Below are 15,000 nucleotides of genomic sequence, written 5' to 3'. Positions count from 1 at the left end.
TACTCTATGTTACTCTGTTACTGTATGTTACTGTATGTTACTGTATGTTACTCTGTTACTGTATGTTACTGTATGTTACTCTATGTTACTGTATGTTACTGTATGTTACTGTATGTTACTCTATGTTACTGTATGTTACTGTATGTTACTGTATGTTACTCTATGTTACTGTATGTTACTGTATGTTACTCTATGTTACTGTATGTTACTGTATGTTACTATATGTTACTCTATGTTACTCTATGTTACTGTATGTTACTCTATGTTACTCTATGTTACTGTATGTTACTCTATGTTACTCTGTTACTGTATGTTACTGTATGTTACTGTATGTTACTCTGTTACTGTATGTTACTGTATGTTACTGTATGTTACTGTATGTTACTGTATGTTACTCTATGTTACTGTATGTTACTGTATGTTACTCTATGTTACTGTATGTTACTGTATGTTACTATATGTTACTCTATGTTACTGTATGTTACTGTATGTTACTCTATGTTACTCTATGTTACTGTATGTTACTCTATGTTACTCTATTTTACTGTATGTTACTCTATTTTACTGTATGTTACTCTATGTTACTCTATGTTACTGTATGTTACTCTATGTTACTGTATGTTACTCTATGTTACTGTATGTTACTCTATGTTACTCTATTTTACTGTATGTTACTCTATGTTACTGTATGTTACTGTATGTTACTCTATGTTACTGTATGTTACTCTATGTTACTGTATGTTACTCTATGTTACTGTATGTTACTGTATGTTGTTGTATGTTACTCTGTTACTGTTACTCTATGTTACTCTATGTTACTCTGTTACTGTTACTCTATGTTACTCTATGTTACTCTATGTTACTGTATGTTGTTGTATGTTACTCTATGTTACTCTATGTTACTCTGTTACTCTATGTTACTCTATGTTACTCTATGTTACTCTGTTACTGTTACTCTATGTTACTCTATGTTACTGTATGTTGTTGTATGTTACTCTATGTTACTCTATGTTACTCTGTTACTCTATGTTACTCTATGTTACTCTATGTTACTCTATGTTACTCTGTTACTGTTACTCTATGTTACTCTATGTTACTCTGTTACTGTTACTCTATGTTACTCTATGTTAACCAAACACCAAACATTATTGTAATATGCAAAACATGTTGTTTGTTAGTCTGTGTTACTGTATGTTACTGTATGTTACTGTATGTTACTGTATGTTACTCTATGTTACTGTATGTTACTCTATGTTACTGTATGTTACTGTATGTTACTCTATGTTACTGTATGTTACTCTATGTTGTATGTTACTCTATGTTACTCTATGTTGTATGTTACTCTGTTACTGTATGTTACTCTATGTTACTCTATGTTACTCTATGTTGTATGTTACTCTGTTACTGTATGTTACTCTATGTTACTCTATGTTGTATGTTACTCTATGTTACTCTATGTTGTATGTTACTCTGTTACTGTATGTTACTCTATGTTACTCTATGTTAATGTATGTTACTCTATGTTACTCTATGTTGTATGTTACTCTATGTTACTCTATGTTGTATGTTACTCTGTTACTGTATGTTACTCTATGTTACTCTATGTTAATGTATGTTACTCTATGTTACTCTATGTTGTATGTTACTCTATGTTACTCTATGTTGTATGTTACTCTGTTACTGTATGTTACTCTATGTTACTCTATGTTAATGTATGTTACTCTATGTTACTCTATGTTGTATGTTACTCTGTTACTGTATGTTACTGTATGTTACTGTATGTTACTGTATGTTACTCTATGTTACTGTATGTTACTGTATGTTACTCTGTTACTGTATGTTACTCTATGTTACTGTATGTTACTCTATGTTACTCTATGTTGTATGTTACTCTATGTTACTCTATGTTGTATGTTACTCTGTTACTGTATGTTACTCTATGTTACTCTATGTTACTGTATGTTACTCTATGTTGTATGTTACTCTGTTACTGTATGTTACTCTATGTTACTGTATGTTACTCTATGTTGTATGTTACTCTGTTACTGTATGTTACTCTATGTTACTGTATGTTACTCTGTTACTGTATGTTACTCTATGTTACTCTATGTTACTGTATGTTACTCTATGTTACTCTATGTTACTGTATGTTACTCTATGTTACTCTATGTTGTATGTTACTCTGTTACTGTATGTTACTGTATGTTACTCTGTTACTGTATGTTACTGTATGTTACTCTATGTTGTATGTTACTCTGTTACTGTATGTTACTCTAGGTTACTCTATGTTACTCTGTTACTGTATGTTACTCTATGTTACTCTATGTTGTATGTTACTCTGTTACTGTATGTTACTCTGTTACTGTATGTTACTCTATGTTACTCTATGTTACTCTGTTACTGTTACTCTATGTTACTGTATGTTACTCTATGTTACTGTATGTTACTCTATGTTACTCTATGTTGTATGTTACTCTATGTTACTCTATGTTGTATGTTACTCTGTTACTGTATGTTACTCTATGTTACTCTATGTTACTCTATGTTACTCTGTTACTGTATGTTACTCTATGTTACTGTATGTTACTCTATGTTACTCTATGTTGTATGTTACTCTGTTACTGTATGTTACTCTATGTTACTGTATGTTACTGTATGTTACTCTGTTACTGTATGTTACTCTATGTTACTGTATGTTACTGTATGTTACTCTGTTACTGTATGTTACTCTATGTTACTGTATGTTACTGTATGTTACTCTATGTTACTGTATGTTACTCTGTTACTCTATGTTACTCTATGTTACTCTATGTTACTGTATGTTACTCTATGTTACTGTATGTTACTCTATGTTACTCTATGTTACTGTATGTTACTCTATGTTACTCTATGTTACTGTATGTTACTCTATGTTACTGTATGTTACTCTATGTTGTATGTTACTCTGTTACTGTATGTTACTGTATGTTACTGTATGTTACTCTGTTACTGTATGTTACTGTATGTTACTCTATGTTGTATGTTACTCTGTTACTGTATGTTACTCTAGGTTACTCTATGTTACTCTGTTACTGTATGTTACTCTATGTTACTCTATGTTGTATGTTACTCTGTTACTGTATGTTACTCTATGTTACTCTATGTTACTCTGTTACTGTTACTCTATGTTACTCTATGTTACTGTTACTCTATGTTACTCTATGTTACTCTATGTTACTGTTACTCTATGTTACTCTATGTTACTCTGTTACTGTTACTCTATGTTACTTTATGTTACTCTGTTACTGTTACTCTATGTTACTCTATGTTACTCTGTTACTGTTACTCTATGTTACTCTGTTACTGTTACTGTATGTTACTGTATGTTACTCTGTTACTGTTACTCTATGTTACTCTGTTACTGTTACTCTATGTTACTGTATGTTACTCTGTTACTGTTACTCTATGTTACTCTATGTTACTCTGTTACTGTTACTCTATGTTACTCTATGTTACTGTTACTCTATGTTACTCTATGTTGTTGTACGTTACTCTATGTTACTCTATGTTACTCTGTTACTGTTACTCTATGTTACTCTATGTTACTGTTACTCTATGTTACTCTATGTTACTCTGTTACTGTTACTCTATGTTACTCTATGTTACTGTTACTCTATGTTACTCTGTTACTGTTACTCTATGTTACTCTATGTTACTGTTACTCTATGTTACTCTATGTTACTCTATGTTACTGTTACTCCATGTTACTCTATGTTACTGTTACTCTATGTTACTCTAGGTATAGTTCACGTCAGACTAAAAACATCCCATCCTAGACTAAAGCAGGCTGTATTGGTCCAGACGGGGTCTAGCTAGACTAAACCAGAGTAAACCAGACTGAACCAGGCTAAACTAGGCTAAACCAGACTAAACCAGGCTAACCCAGACTAAACCAGGCTAAACCAGGCTAAACCAGACTAAACCAGACTAAACCAGGCTAAACCAGACTAAACCAGGCTAAACCAGACTAAACCAGGCTAAACCAGACTAAACCAGACTAAACCAGACTAAACCAGACTAAGCCAGACTAAACCAGGTGTCCTACCTTGCGGTGTCGGGCCAGCTGACCCACCAGGTCTAACCCAACCATTTTTCAGATGGAGAGATGAAGGAAAACTGACCGAAGCAGAGAAACTGACAGACTGACTGCAGTTTGACTCTCCCTCTCTCTCCCTCTCTCTCCCTCTCTCTCCCTCTCTCTCCCTCTCTCTCCCTCTCTCCATCCCATTAACACAAACCCAGTTCAGAACTGTCAGTTACCAGTTCAACAATAGAGCCGGGATTAACAAGAGCCTCCTGGGTCCTCTTACCTCTCCTGTCTACCTGCCTGTCTGTCTGTCTGCCTGCCTGTCTGTCTGTCTGTCTGCCTGCCTGTCTGTCTGCCTGTCTGTCTGTCTGTCTGTCTGTCTGTCTGTCTGCCTGCCTGTCTGTCTACCTGCCTGTCTGTCTGTCTGTCTGTCTGCCTGTCTGTCTACCTGCCTGTCTGTCTGTCTGCCTGTCTGTCTGTCTGTCTGCCTGTCTGTCTGTCTGCCTGTCTGTCTGTGTGTCTGTCTGTCTGCCTGCCTGTCTGTCTGCCTGTCTGTCTGTCCCATTAGGAACTAAACAGGAACATTATTCCTGATCTGAGCTTCACAGTTGAGGCTCATTACAAGAAATGTTATGACATCAGGTTGGTACTGCTACTACACTACTATTACTACTACTGTTACTACTACAACTATCAGACTATCAGTACCATTAGTACCCCCCCCCCCCCACACACACACACACACACACACACACACACCTACCTCATGAGGTGTTCGGTCCAGTTTCCGGCTACGGATGCCTGCTGGCTCTCGGTGATCTTTGGTGAGGTGGACGACCGGACCTTTGGTGCTCTTCCTGACCAGGTGACGCCGAACCGCCGGCACATCCTCCAACCGGTGACCTGGGGGGGGGGGGGGGGGGGGCGAGACCTGGTTCAATCTAAAGCTACTGGAGCTACTGTCCCCAGTACTTGGTCAGGACATTAGCTTCATACACACAGATGAATACACACATACAAATATATAAGTACACATTGGCATAATCTCAAACACACACACACATACACACAGTCACTCATACAAACACACACAAGCAATCACACATACATTACTGTACAAAAGTAAATAAATAACTTGCACTTGATGGCCATTTTGACTGGAAATTAAATAAATGAAAGGGTGGTTTCTGACATTTGCATGGTACTGTACATGTGCACATGCACTTACACTGTCACACACACACACACACACACACACACACGGTCACACACACACACACACACACCGTCACACACACACACACACACACACACACACACGGTCACACACACACACACACACACCGTCACACACACACACACACACACACACACACACACGGTCACACACACACACACACACACCGTCACACACACACACACACACACACACACACACACACACACGGTCACACACACACACACCGTCACACACACACACACACACACACACACACACACCGTCACACACACACACTCAGATCCCATGGGAAGATTCCAGTGTTTAACTGGTTTTCAGGCTTGGCTGAACCACAGTGAGGCGTCAGAAAGACGAGACGTGAACTAAAACCAGACCGAATTAACCAATCATTTTAAACAGAGACCACACACACACACACACACACACACACACTGGTGGACACCTTGGTGATTAGCAGACTAGTTGAAAAGGGTTTCAGGTTTCTGTAAAGAGCAAAAAGAAAATGAAAAGTTTCTTTGTGAAACACGATATTTTCACAATATAAATCCATTTCTAGGAAAAGTCCCAGAATTCATCGTCTTAGTGCTCATCTCATTTTAGATCTCTGTATGAGACTAATGATTTATCTTAATCAGTCTTTTATTCTTTTCTTTTTTGATCGTTTATATTTCTCTTTGGTCCCTGGTTTTAGTTTTATTCTTTATTCCATATCTTGTGTTATTTCCTGTTTTTATGTGAATCACCTTTTCCACTCTGTGTTAGATCAGTGCTGCAGGAACACACTTCATCATTATTAGTTTCTGCAAGACAATCGTCCGTAAAAGAGCTGAAAACGTTTTTCCACAGTAAGTTTCACTTTAACGTCAGGAATAATTTAGTCAGAGTACAAGTCTGTTTTTTCACATGGAGATTTTAATTTTGGATTAATCTCTTCCTATTTACCTTAAAGTGAAGATTCATCCTGAATCAGAGCTGGAGCCTGTTAGTCGACATTTTACTGCTCAGTTCTCAACATCAGAGCTTCACCGTTTATTTAACATTATTGGTGTATGGAGACCTATGTTGCATTTTATCATTTTCTGCATGTCTGCATCACTTTCTGCAGCTGCTCCATTGAAGATAAACGGGTGTGACTTCATATCCTGATATTACCCTCCTGCTGACAGCATGGACCAGCACACAGCCTCAGCCTCCCATTCACTGTCAATGGAAAGCTTTTCTGGATGACGTCACACATTAGTTTAGTTCTGCAGATGGATAAATCTACAATAACTGCAGAAAATCACAGGAATAACAGAATATAAATTCAGTTTTAGGTTAATTGTCCCTTTAACGGCCTTCATTTAAATGAAACAACCAGTGATGTAATAATAACAGGAGGATGACCTCTGACCTCCAGTCAGTGATCATCATAAGACAAAAAAAGACAAAAAATCAATTATATTTTCAGAAAAGCTGTAAATTATAATGAATTTATAAATAATAACTCCTTTTTATTCTGCAAATAAAAACTATACTGCAGATACAATATATAAAGTAGAAACAGACTACTCACTGAAATCAGCCTTCAGTCTCTCGTACAACAAGCAGTTGAAATATTTCATCACCACCAGAGCAGAAACTTCAGGCTTCATTTTCACTCAGAATGATGGATTGTTTCCTCAAATACGAGGCATTTTGAGACACACACACACACACACACACACACACACACACACACATAACTGAGACAATAGCTGATCAGTTCGCAGTGTGTGGGCAGGGTGGAGTCAGAGTGTCGGGGGAGCAGCATTGTGTTCAGGTCAACAACAACATGGTCAGATTCACATGAGCAGATAAAGAAGAAGAAGAAAAGTCTTCTCTGTTAAAAAGCTTCGTTGTGTTTAGTTCACTGTCTGCCGGACTGCAGCGTGACCAGAACTGGACTCAGTCTGGTTTCCAAAGCTGCAGATCGACACCTGCAGTAGATTCAGTCTCTGTCTCAGTCAGTTTACTGGCCTTTAAAAAGTTCCATCATCTGGTTTAATGCTGATCTGTCAGGAACAGGCCAGGCAGGTTGGAACTATTTTCTGAGAGGGGGTGCTGTATAGGGGGAGGGGGGGGGGGGGGGTCTTCTCTGTATACACCTTAGTCGCTTGAAAATGAAATCGTTGTATCGCTGTAGGATTTTGGGTGGAGCGTGCAATACAGCGGCTTAGTGCAATATGGGGGTAACTGAGGGTCCCTGTGCTATTTATTTGCTATTTATGTGCTATTCAGATGTTTATGTGTAATTGAATGTGGTGTGGTTATGTGTTTTATGTGCAATGTCATGTCATTGTGTTTATTCTGAACGGAGCTGCTATGATGCATGACACATTTCAGAGAAATCTGACAATAAAGTCCTATCGTATCGTATCATATATCGTACCGTATCATATCGTATCGTATCGTACCCTATCGTATCGTATCATATATCGTACCGTACCGTACCGTACCGTATCGTATCGTATCGTACCGTATCGTACCGTATCGTACCGTACCGTATCGTATCGTATCGTATCGTATCGTACCATATCGTATCGTATCCACTCAAAGCGCTGTGCAATTACGCACACCTCAACCAATGTAGGTACCTTGATTCAATATTGCACATCCAGCACCAGGCTCTTGCAAAATAGGTACAAACTTCCGTGTTTTTGTGCGCACCGGACTGCTGTTCCACACAGCTTCCAAGTTTCTACAGTGCATATTTATTGTAAGGAAATGTCGAAGAAAGAAATGAAAGTTTAATCACCAATTCTTTATTTTAACAAGAGTTAGGTGCAGTAAGGGGAAGCTGTCAATAGGGGGCGCTGCCGCACCCCTCGCGCCTCTACTTCCAACGTCTATGGAACAGGCTGGTCCAGGTTTCTCTGTAGTCAGAAACAGTCAATACTGTTTGCATTAACATAATTTAACTCTTCTATTCATTTTCATATTAGACTGAGAGGGGGCGGGGCCAGAATCCCTTATTTGGGCAGAAAGATTATGTCATACTTGAGAGGAAAATTCAGACAAATTGTGGGCGGGGCCAGAGGCTTTGGTCTGCAGCTACAAAGATTTCAACAGACAAATCAGGTATTTTTCACTGCTTTGATAACTGACTTTCACAACGTTATGTCGTTTTAACGAGTTAACATAGCTAACTAGCAAGTGCTAATCAGGTAGCATTAATGTAAAATAAACAGAAAGCTCAGTAAAACTCCTTCAGAACTTCCCATTGGCCCAACGATAAAAGTAATACAATTTAAAATATAAGTGTAAATGTAAAGTAATACAGTGTAAAGTGTATAATGTAAAGTGTAAAGTAATAGTGTTAAGTAATAGTGTAAAATACTAAAGTACTAAAGTATATGTATAAAGTACTGAAGTGTAAAGTGTAAAGTGTAAAGTACTGAAGTGTAAAGTACTGAAGTGTAAAGTGTAAAATAATAAAGTGTACAGTAGTGTAAAGTGTAAAATAATAAAGTGTAAAGTACTGAAGTGTAAAGTGTAAACTGTAAAGTGTAAAATAATAAAGTGTAAAGTACTGAAGTGTAAAGTGTAAAGTACTTTAGTGTAAAGTACTGAAGTGTAAAGTACTGAAGTGTAAAGTGTAAAGTGTAAACTGTAAAGTGTAAAATAATAAAGTGTAAAGTACTGAAGTGTAAAGTGTAAAATAAAGTGTAAAGTACTGAAGTGTAAAGTACTGAAGTGTAAAGTGTAAAGTACTGAAGTGTAAAGTGTAAAGTGTAAAATAATAAAGTGTAAAGTACTGAAGTGTAAAGTGTAAAGTGTAAAGTACTGAAGTGTAAAGTACTGAAGTGTAAAGTGTAAAGTACTGAAGTGTAAAGTGTAAAGTACTGAAGTGTAAAGTGTAAAATAATAAAGTTTAAAGTACTGAAGTGTAAAGTGTAAAGTGTAAAGTACTGAAGTGTAAAGTGTAAAGTGTAAAGTGCTGAAGTGTAAAGTACTGAAGTGTAAAGTGTAAAGTGTAAAGTACTGAAGTGTAAAGTGTAAAGTGTAAAGTACTGAAGTGTAAAGTACTGAAGTGTAAAGTGTAAAGTGTAAAGTACTGAAGTGTAAAGTACTGAAGTGTAAAGTACTGAAGTGTAAAGTGTAAAGTGTAAAGTACTGAAGTGTAAAGTACTGAAGTGTAAAGTGTAAAGTGTAAAGTACTGAAGTGTAAAGTACTGAAGTGTAAAGTGTAAAGTGTAAAGTACTGAAGTGTAAAGTACTGAAGTGTAAAGTGTAAAGTGTAAAGTACTGAAGTGTAAAGTACTGAAGTGTAAAGAGTGACTCAGCTCCACTGACTCTTGATGCCGTCCAGGTCGACAGACGTCAGGGTTTGAGCCTCGGTGTCGTCCTGCGGGTCAAAGCTGTTGCCACGGCAGCCGGGCGACAGGCCGTTGTGATTGGTTTGGACGGTGGGCGGGTCACTGTGAGGGGGAGGAGTCAAGATGTTAAGGTAGTAGATTAATACTGCTGGTTCATGTCAGTGATGGTCAGTCGGTCTGGTCAGTGATTTACCAGACAGTTTCTAAGATATTTCCAGGTGTGTTACTAACTTGGTGGGCGTGGCCTCTGGCAGGTTGTGGGCGGAGCTTAGGTTGCTGTCTGTTGCCACAGCGACCTGGCCAGGAGTTGGGGGTGACACGTCGTCTTCACATAGAAAGAACTGACACACACAAGACAATGAGATTAATAACACACTCTGTGTGTGTGTGTGTGTGTGTGTGTGTGTGTGTGTGTGTGTGTTACCTGCACGGTGTCGGTGTCGGGGGTGGGTGTGGTCGTTCGGCCTTCCTCTCCATCTGTCTGACTGTAGGACTCTTCCTCACCCTCCTCCTCCTCCTGGTCTTCTTCTATGGTGGCTCCGGCGCTGGGGGCGGAGCCTCTCCTCGCCTCCTTCCTCTTCCTGCCGCTCCTCTTCCTCCTCCCATCAGCAGGAAGTTTAGACAGAGGATGATGGATGTGGAGCGAGGAGTGACGATGGTCTGCAGGGAAAAACTATGCTTAGTATTTTATTTAGCGTAGAAACACATCAAGAACCCCTGGAACCTTCTCAAGAACCCCTAGAACCTTCTCAAGAACCCCTGGAACCTTCTCAAGAACCCCTGGAACCTTCTCCAGCACCTCTGGAACCTTCTCCAGGACCTCTGGAACCATCTCCAGCACCTCTGCAGCAGGTCAGTTTGGCATCTCACCTTCAAAGTCCTGCTCGTTGTAAACTCGGTGTTTCTCCGGCGGACTGCGGGCTGCAGGGAGGAGGATCTGCTGGAAACACTGAACACCCAACGCCTTGTTCAGGTCCTCCTCCTCCTCATCACTATGGCAACGAGGAGGAGGAGGTGGAGACACAGGCTGGAGGAGAGGAGAGGAGAGAAGAGGAGAGGAGAGGAGGATGGGAGGAGAGGAGGAGAGGAGAGGAGAGGAGAGAAGAGGAGAGGAGAGGAGAGGAGAGGAGGAGAGGAGGAGAGGAGGAGAGGAGAGGAGGAGGAGAGGAGAGGAGGAGAGGAGGAGAGGAGAGGAGGAGTTAGATTGTTAATATTCCACCAACTGTCTGTCTGGCAGATAAAAGGCAGATTCCCCTCTACTACTATCAAAGTGCCTTTGAGCAAGGCACTGAACCCCCACCTGCTGCTCAGTGTCCACCAGTACAGACTGTGGTTTTACAACTGACAACTGACTGTCTGTTGTTTCTGTCAGTCTGAGGCTTTATATCAGGTTGTTTTATATGTAAACAAAAATAAAAGTGTTGTGTGTTTTTAGAGGAACGCTGTAGATAATCCAACTCTTCTGCAGCAGGACTGAAACCAAACGTCAGTGAGGGGATGCAGCCAGCAGGGGGCGACAGCAGCGTCCGGCACGCTGAACAGTCTGTCTTCTCTTACAGCGACAGTCTGTCTGACTCCTGGTGCAGATGGAGAACAGTTCTCTGACCTGTCAGACTGAACAGAGACCAGCTGGCTTTATGTTCAACAGGCTGGGAGGTAAAGTCAGTCCTCAACATGTTTTTCACTGTTAATTAACCAGACGAGTCAATTAAGAACAAATTCTTATTTACAATAACAGTCTGGTGGGGAAGTGAGGGAGGGGGAGTGTCTCTGGTGAGAGCTGGTCTGTGTCTGATGATGATGTCGCTGTAGGCGATCGCACAGAATATCATAATAAAAAGCATAGAGGCTCTGATCAGGTGAAATAAAATGAAAAAGTCTTTCTTGACTACATGTCTGAACAAAGACATCGAGGATCTTGGATCTTCGGACGGATCTTATTTTTGTTTATTGCCCTTTCCGAAGAGCAGCTGTTAGAGCAGGCCTATTTTTTAAAGTCAGTAACTTTTATGTAACTTTTAAGTTTTGCTGAAGTATTGTACTTATTAAATATAAATTTTATCACATCCATACACATGTTGAGGCTCTCCATAAGCATCGCAAACTGGACACATTTTTTCACTTTTTTTTCACATTTGTGAAAAAAAACATTAAATTACAATAAACTTCAGATACTGTGGCGCTGTCTGCCATTTTTGTGGTAACCTAGCAACAGTCACCTCCTTGCAGTCAACAGAGTGCCAGCACCAACGAGAGTTTGACAAAATGTGGAGACCTTCGAGCCATGACCAAGGGGGAGAGAACTCAAGAAAACAAGAAGGAAAAAATAAATAATAATAATAATAATAATTATAATGATGATGATGATGATGATGATGACTAATAACGATGAGTCTTGCCTGGGAGAGACTTTGTTGGAGCGCACAAGGTGAGCCAACAGACCACTGGCCCTGTCACTGCTCCCTCTGCCCAGAGGCCCGAGGTCAGGTATTATATTATTATTATATTATAATTTTTATATTATAGACGATATCTGCACCGGGAATGCACACAAACCAAGTGCATCTAAGACGAACGTCCTGGAAAATGGCCTCCGTTCCTCTCTGCCAGAATCAACTGACTGTGACCCCGTCCCACCTGAAGACTGAGCTGAAGGTCTGAAGGTCCTGAGATGAAACGCTGCCAACACAGAGGAGCCTGGATCATGATGGGACACATTCACCTTCAGGTCTCCTCACACGCTGCAGCGGTCTTCACTGTGAGAGCTCTGCATCTAGTCTTGCAGTTGGGACACGGCTCGTCCTGAGGAGAAGTCGGACTGGGAGACTGGAGGGATTCGCTCCAGGATTTCAGCAGTCTTCACATTTCATACCACACTCGTTCTCCAGGGTGAACTGAGTTGTGTCTCTTCTCTGAAGCCTCCAGCAGAGCCAGAGGAGCAGTGACCCGCTGCACCTCAGAGTTGTTGCTGAAGATGGTCAACATGCCGGGGTTGTTTTAGGAACGGACCCCGAAGACCCCGGACTGTCCAATCCTCCTGACTCCTGCTGTGCTGCTGACCCAAAGCTCAGGTGCACCTGCTCCTCCAGGTGACTTTACAGAGAAAGATCTCTTCAAACTTCAGCAGAGACGAGTGCGAGTCCGAGCCGATGAGTTCTGGACCGTCCGGAGGTTCAGGTGTCGGTCCGGTCTTCGGCACCAAGCACATCAGAACTTGCAACCTGGGGACATTGTGCTTAAGAGAAAGTCGCTTCGTAATCCGTGGCCGATGGGACCCGATGGGACCTGATGGGACCCGATGGGACCTGATGGGACCTGATGGGACCCGATGAGACCCACTGAGACCGGCCCCTCGGCGTCCTGCAGCCATGATGCTACGGTGAATGGTAGAAGTCTGGACTACACCTCCAGACCGAGACCTTCCTCATGGTTCACAGGACTGCAGAGGTAATTAAAGTTCAGTGGCAGTTTGTAGTTAGTAGTGAAGACATCAGACAGAGAGTTTTCTGCCTTCTGGTCCATCTGGAGACTGAATTCTGACAGGAAACAGGAGCAGTTCTCTGGATCTGTTAGTAATGTCTGCAGCTAAAACCTGAATCTGATCCATGATGGTCCGAGCTTCTCAGCTTTCAGAAATCAATGACTGTATTGATTCCTCATGTTTAGTCTTCTGTGTGGACGAAACATGAAGCTGCTAATGATTTTATACTTGTGTATGCCATCTAACAGTTTCCAGCTGTAAAGATAATACAGTGTAGTAACTAACAGTAACTAATATTATAGTAACTGATTTGATGCACTGACATAGGAGGCCTGTTTTAACTCAATGTGTCCTACTGCAATGTGGACTGATGTGTTTTATGTTACGTGGCAGCAGCTGAATATTATCTTTTCTTTTCTAATTTTCTGACTCATAATCCCCTGCAGTGCTGGCTGTTAAGCTTCACAGCCATTAAACTAAAGAGTGACAACTCAGCCTGAGGATTTAGGAATATATTCACTAATATTTATAAGGCAGAGTCGGGGAACTTTACAAAGTCCCATCATGTGATTTGGTTTAGTTCAGTCAGAGGAGGAGTCACGTCTCTCCACAGCGGAGAGTCTCTTTGGATCAGAGATCCGGTGCTGAAGGCTGAACCTGCTGGATCCACTCACCTTCACCTCAAACAGAAAGTCCATGTCCCTCTGCGAGCGCTCAGTAACAACAGCAGACTCACTGAGGACAGAAAGTGCTGCGGATCAGGATCAGTCCTGGGATCAGTCCTGCTTTAGAGCTCCCAGTCTGCAGTTCACAGGAAGTGCTAACCCCTGCAGACAGGAAGTACTGACCCTACCGTGACCCAGTGACCTCTGAATGACCTCTGGAGCTGGACACACACACACACACACACACACACACACACACTCCTACACCCGTGTCCACTCACTCAAATATGGATTTAAGGAGTAAATCTGTAGAGGAATGTTAGCAACACACACACACACAGCTGAATGAGCCTGAAGTAACAGCAGTAGTGGATCTGGAGGGAAATCTGCTGGATCGCTTTACGGCACAAAACAGGAAGAGGTTCTTCTTCTGTTCTTCAGAGCAAACGGAGCTAAAGCTGAAAGAGTTTCTGGCAGCAGATGGTGGAAGGAGGGAAAGGAAGATGGAGAAATCACTTCCAACATGTTGATCCTCTTCAGGGAGGGGGAGGGGGGGCAGGAAGCAACGGGGCTGATGGGAAATGTAGTCTTTATGTGGAGAAACACTAGAACTAACGATACTGCTGGAGTGAGATAGAGGAGAGGAATCAGCTGTTAACAGTCAGCAGACAGAGGAGGAATATTAATATGAAAGTGACACACTGATGTTTCAGCTTCACCGGCCACAGCAGCACAGCTCAGTCTGAGCAGATCGACAGTGTGAATAAATCTGAAACTCACTGCAGAGACGGCGAGAGCGTCAGGACCCAGCGAGTTCTGATGGTGACTCATGGTACCGTCAGGAGGCCAGAGGTCAGGAGGTCAGAGGTCAGAGGTCGGGAGGTCAGGAGGTCACGGCGGTGCGATGCGGTTGTTGCTGTCCAGTTTCAGCCCTTTTCACTGTCTTGGTGGTTCAGCAGCGAGGGTTTAGGCAGCATAACCTGCAACAAGAAGCATTCTGAGTTAACAGTCTGGCTCAGTTCTGCTGGCTGTGATGAGAATCAGGAGAGAACAGGAGAGAACAGGAGAGAACAGTAGAGAACAGTAGAGAACAGGAGAGAACAGTAGAGAACAGTAGAGAACAGTAGAGAACAGGAGAGAACAGTAGAGAACAGGAGAGAACAGTAGAGAACAGTGGAGAACAGTAGAGAACAGGAGAGAACAGTGGAGAA

The 15,000-nt window shown here is 41.3% G+C and overlaps 1 protein-coding gene across 1 annotated transcript in view; it reads right to left on the bottom strand.

The window, feature by feature from the left end:
* The window catches only part of slc4a2a (solute carrier family 4 member 2a), a 30,625-nt gene extending 15,860 nt beyond the window's left edge, over nt 1–14,765 (bottom strand). The window contains 6 exon segments of the mRNA XM_078287441.1: nt 4,830–4,969; nt 9,621–9,745; nt 9,875–9,984; nt 10,068–10,303; nt 10,514–10,670; nt 14,570–14,765. Coding sequence (XP_078143567.1) covers nt 4,830–4,969; nt 9,621–9,745; nt 9,875–9,984; nt 10,068–10,303; nt 10,514–10,670; nt 14,570–14,620 — 819 coding nt within the window. The 5' untranslated portion in view covers nt 14,621–14,765.
* Nucleotides 14,766–15,000: the final 235 nt, after the last annotated feature.

This window comes from Centroberyx gerrardi, chromosome 13, assembly GCF_048128805.1.
Source record: "Centroberyx gerrardi isolate f3 chromosome 13, fCenGer3.hap1.cur.20231027, whole genome shotgun sequence".
Taxonomy (NCBI): Eukaryota; Metazoa; Chordata; class Actinopteri; order Beryciformes; family Berycidae; genus Centroberyx; species Centroberyx gerrardi.
The sequence above is the reverse complement of the archived record's forward strand: the minus strand, read 5'-3'. Positions and strand labels throughout refer to the sequence as shown.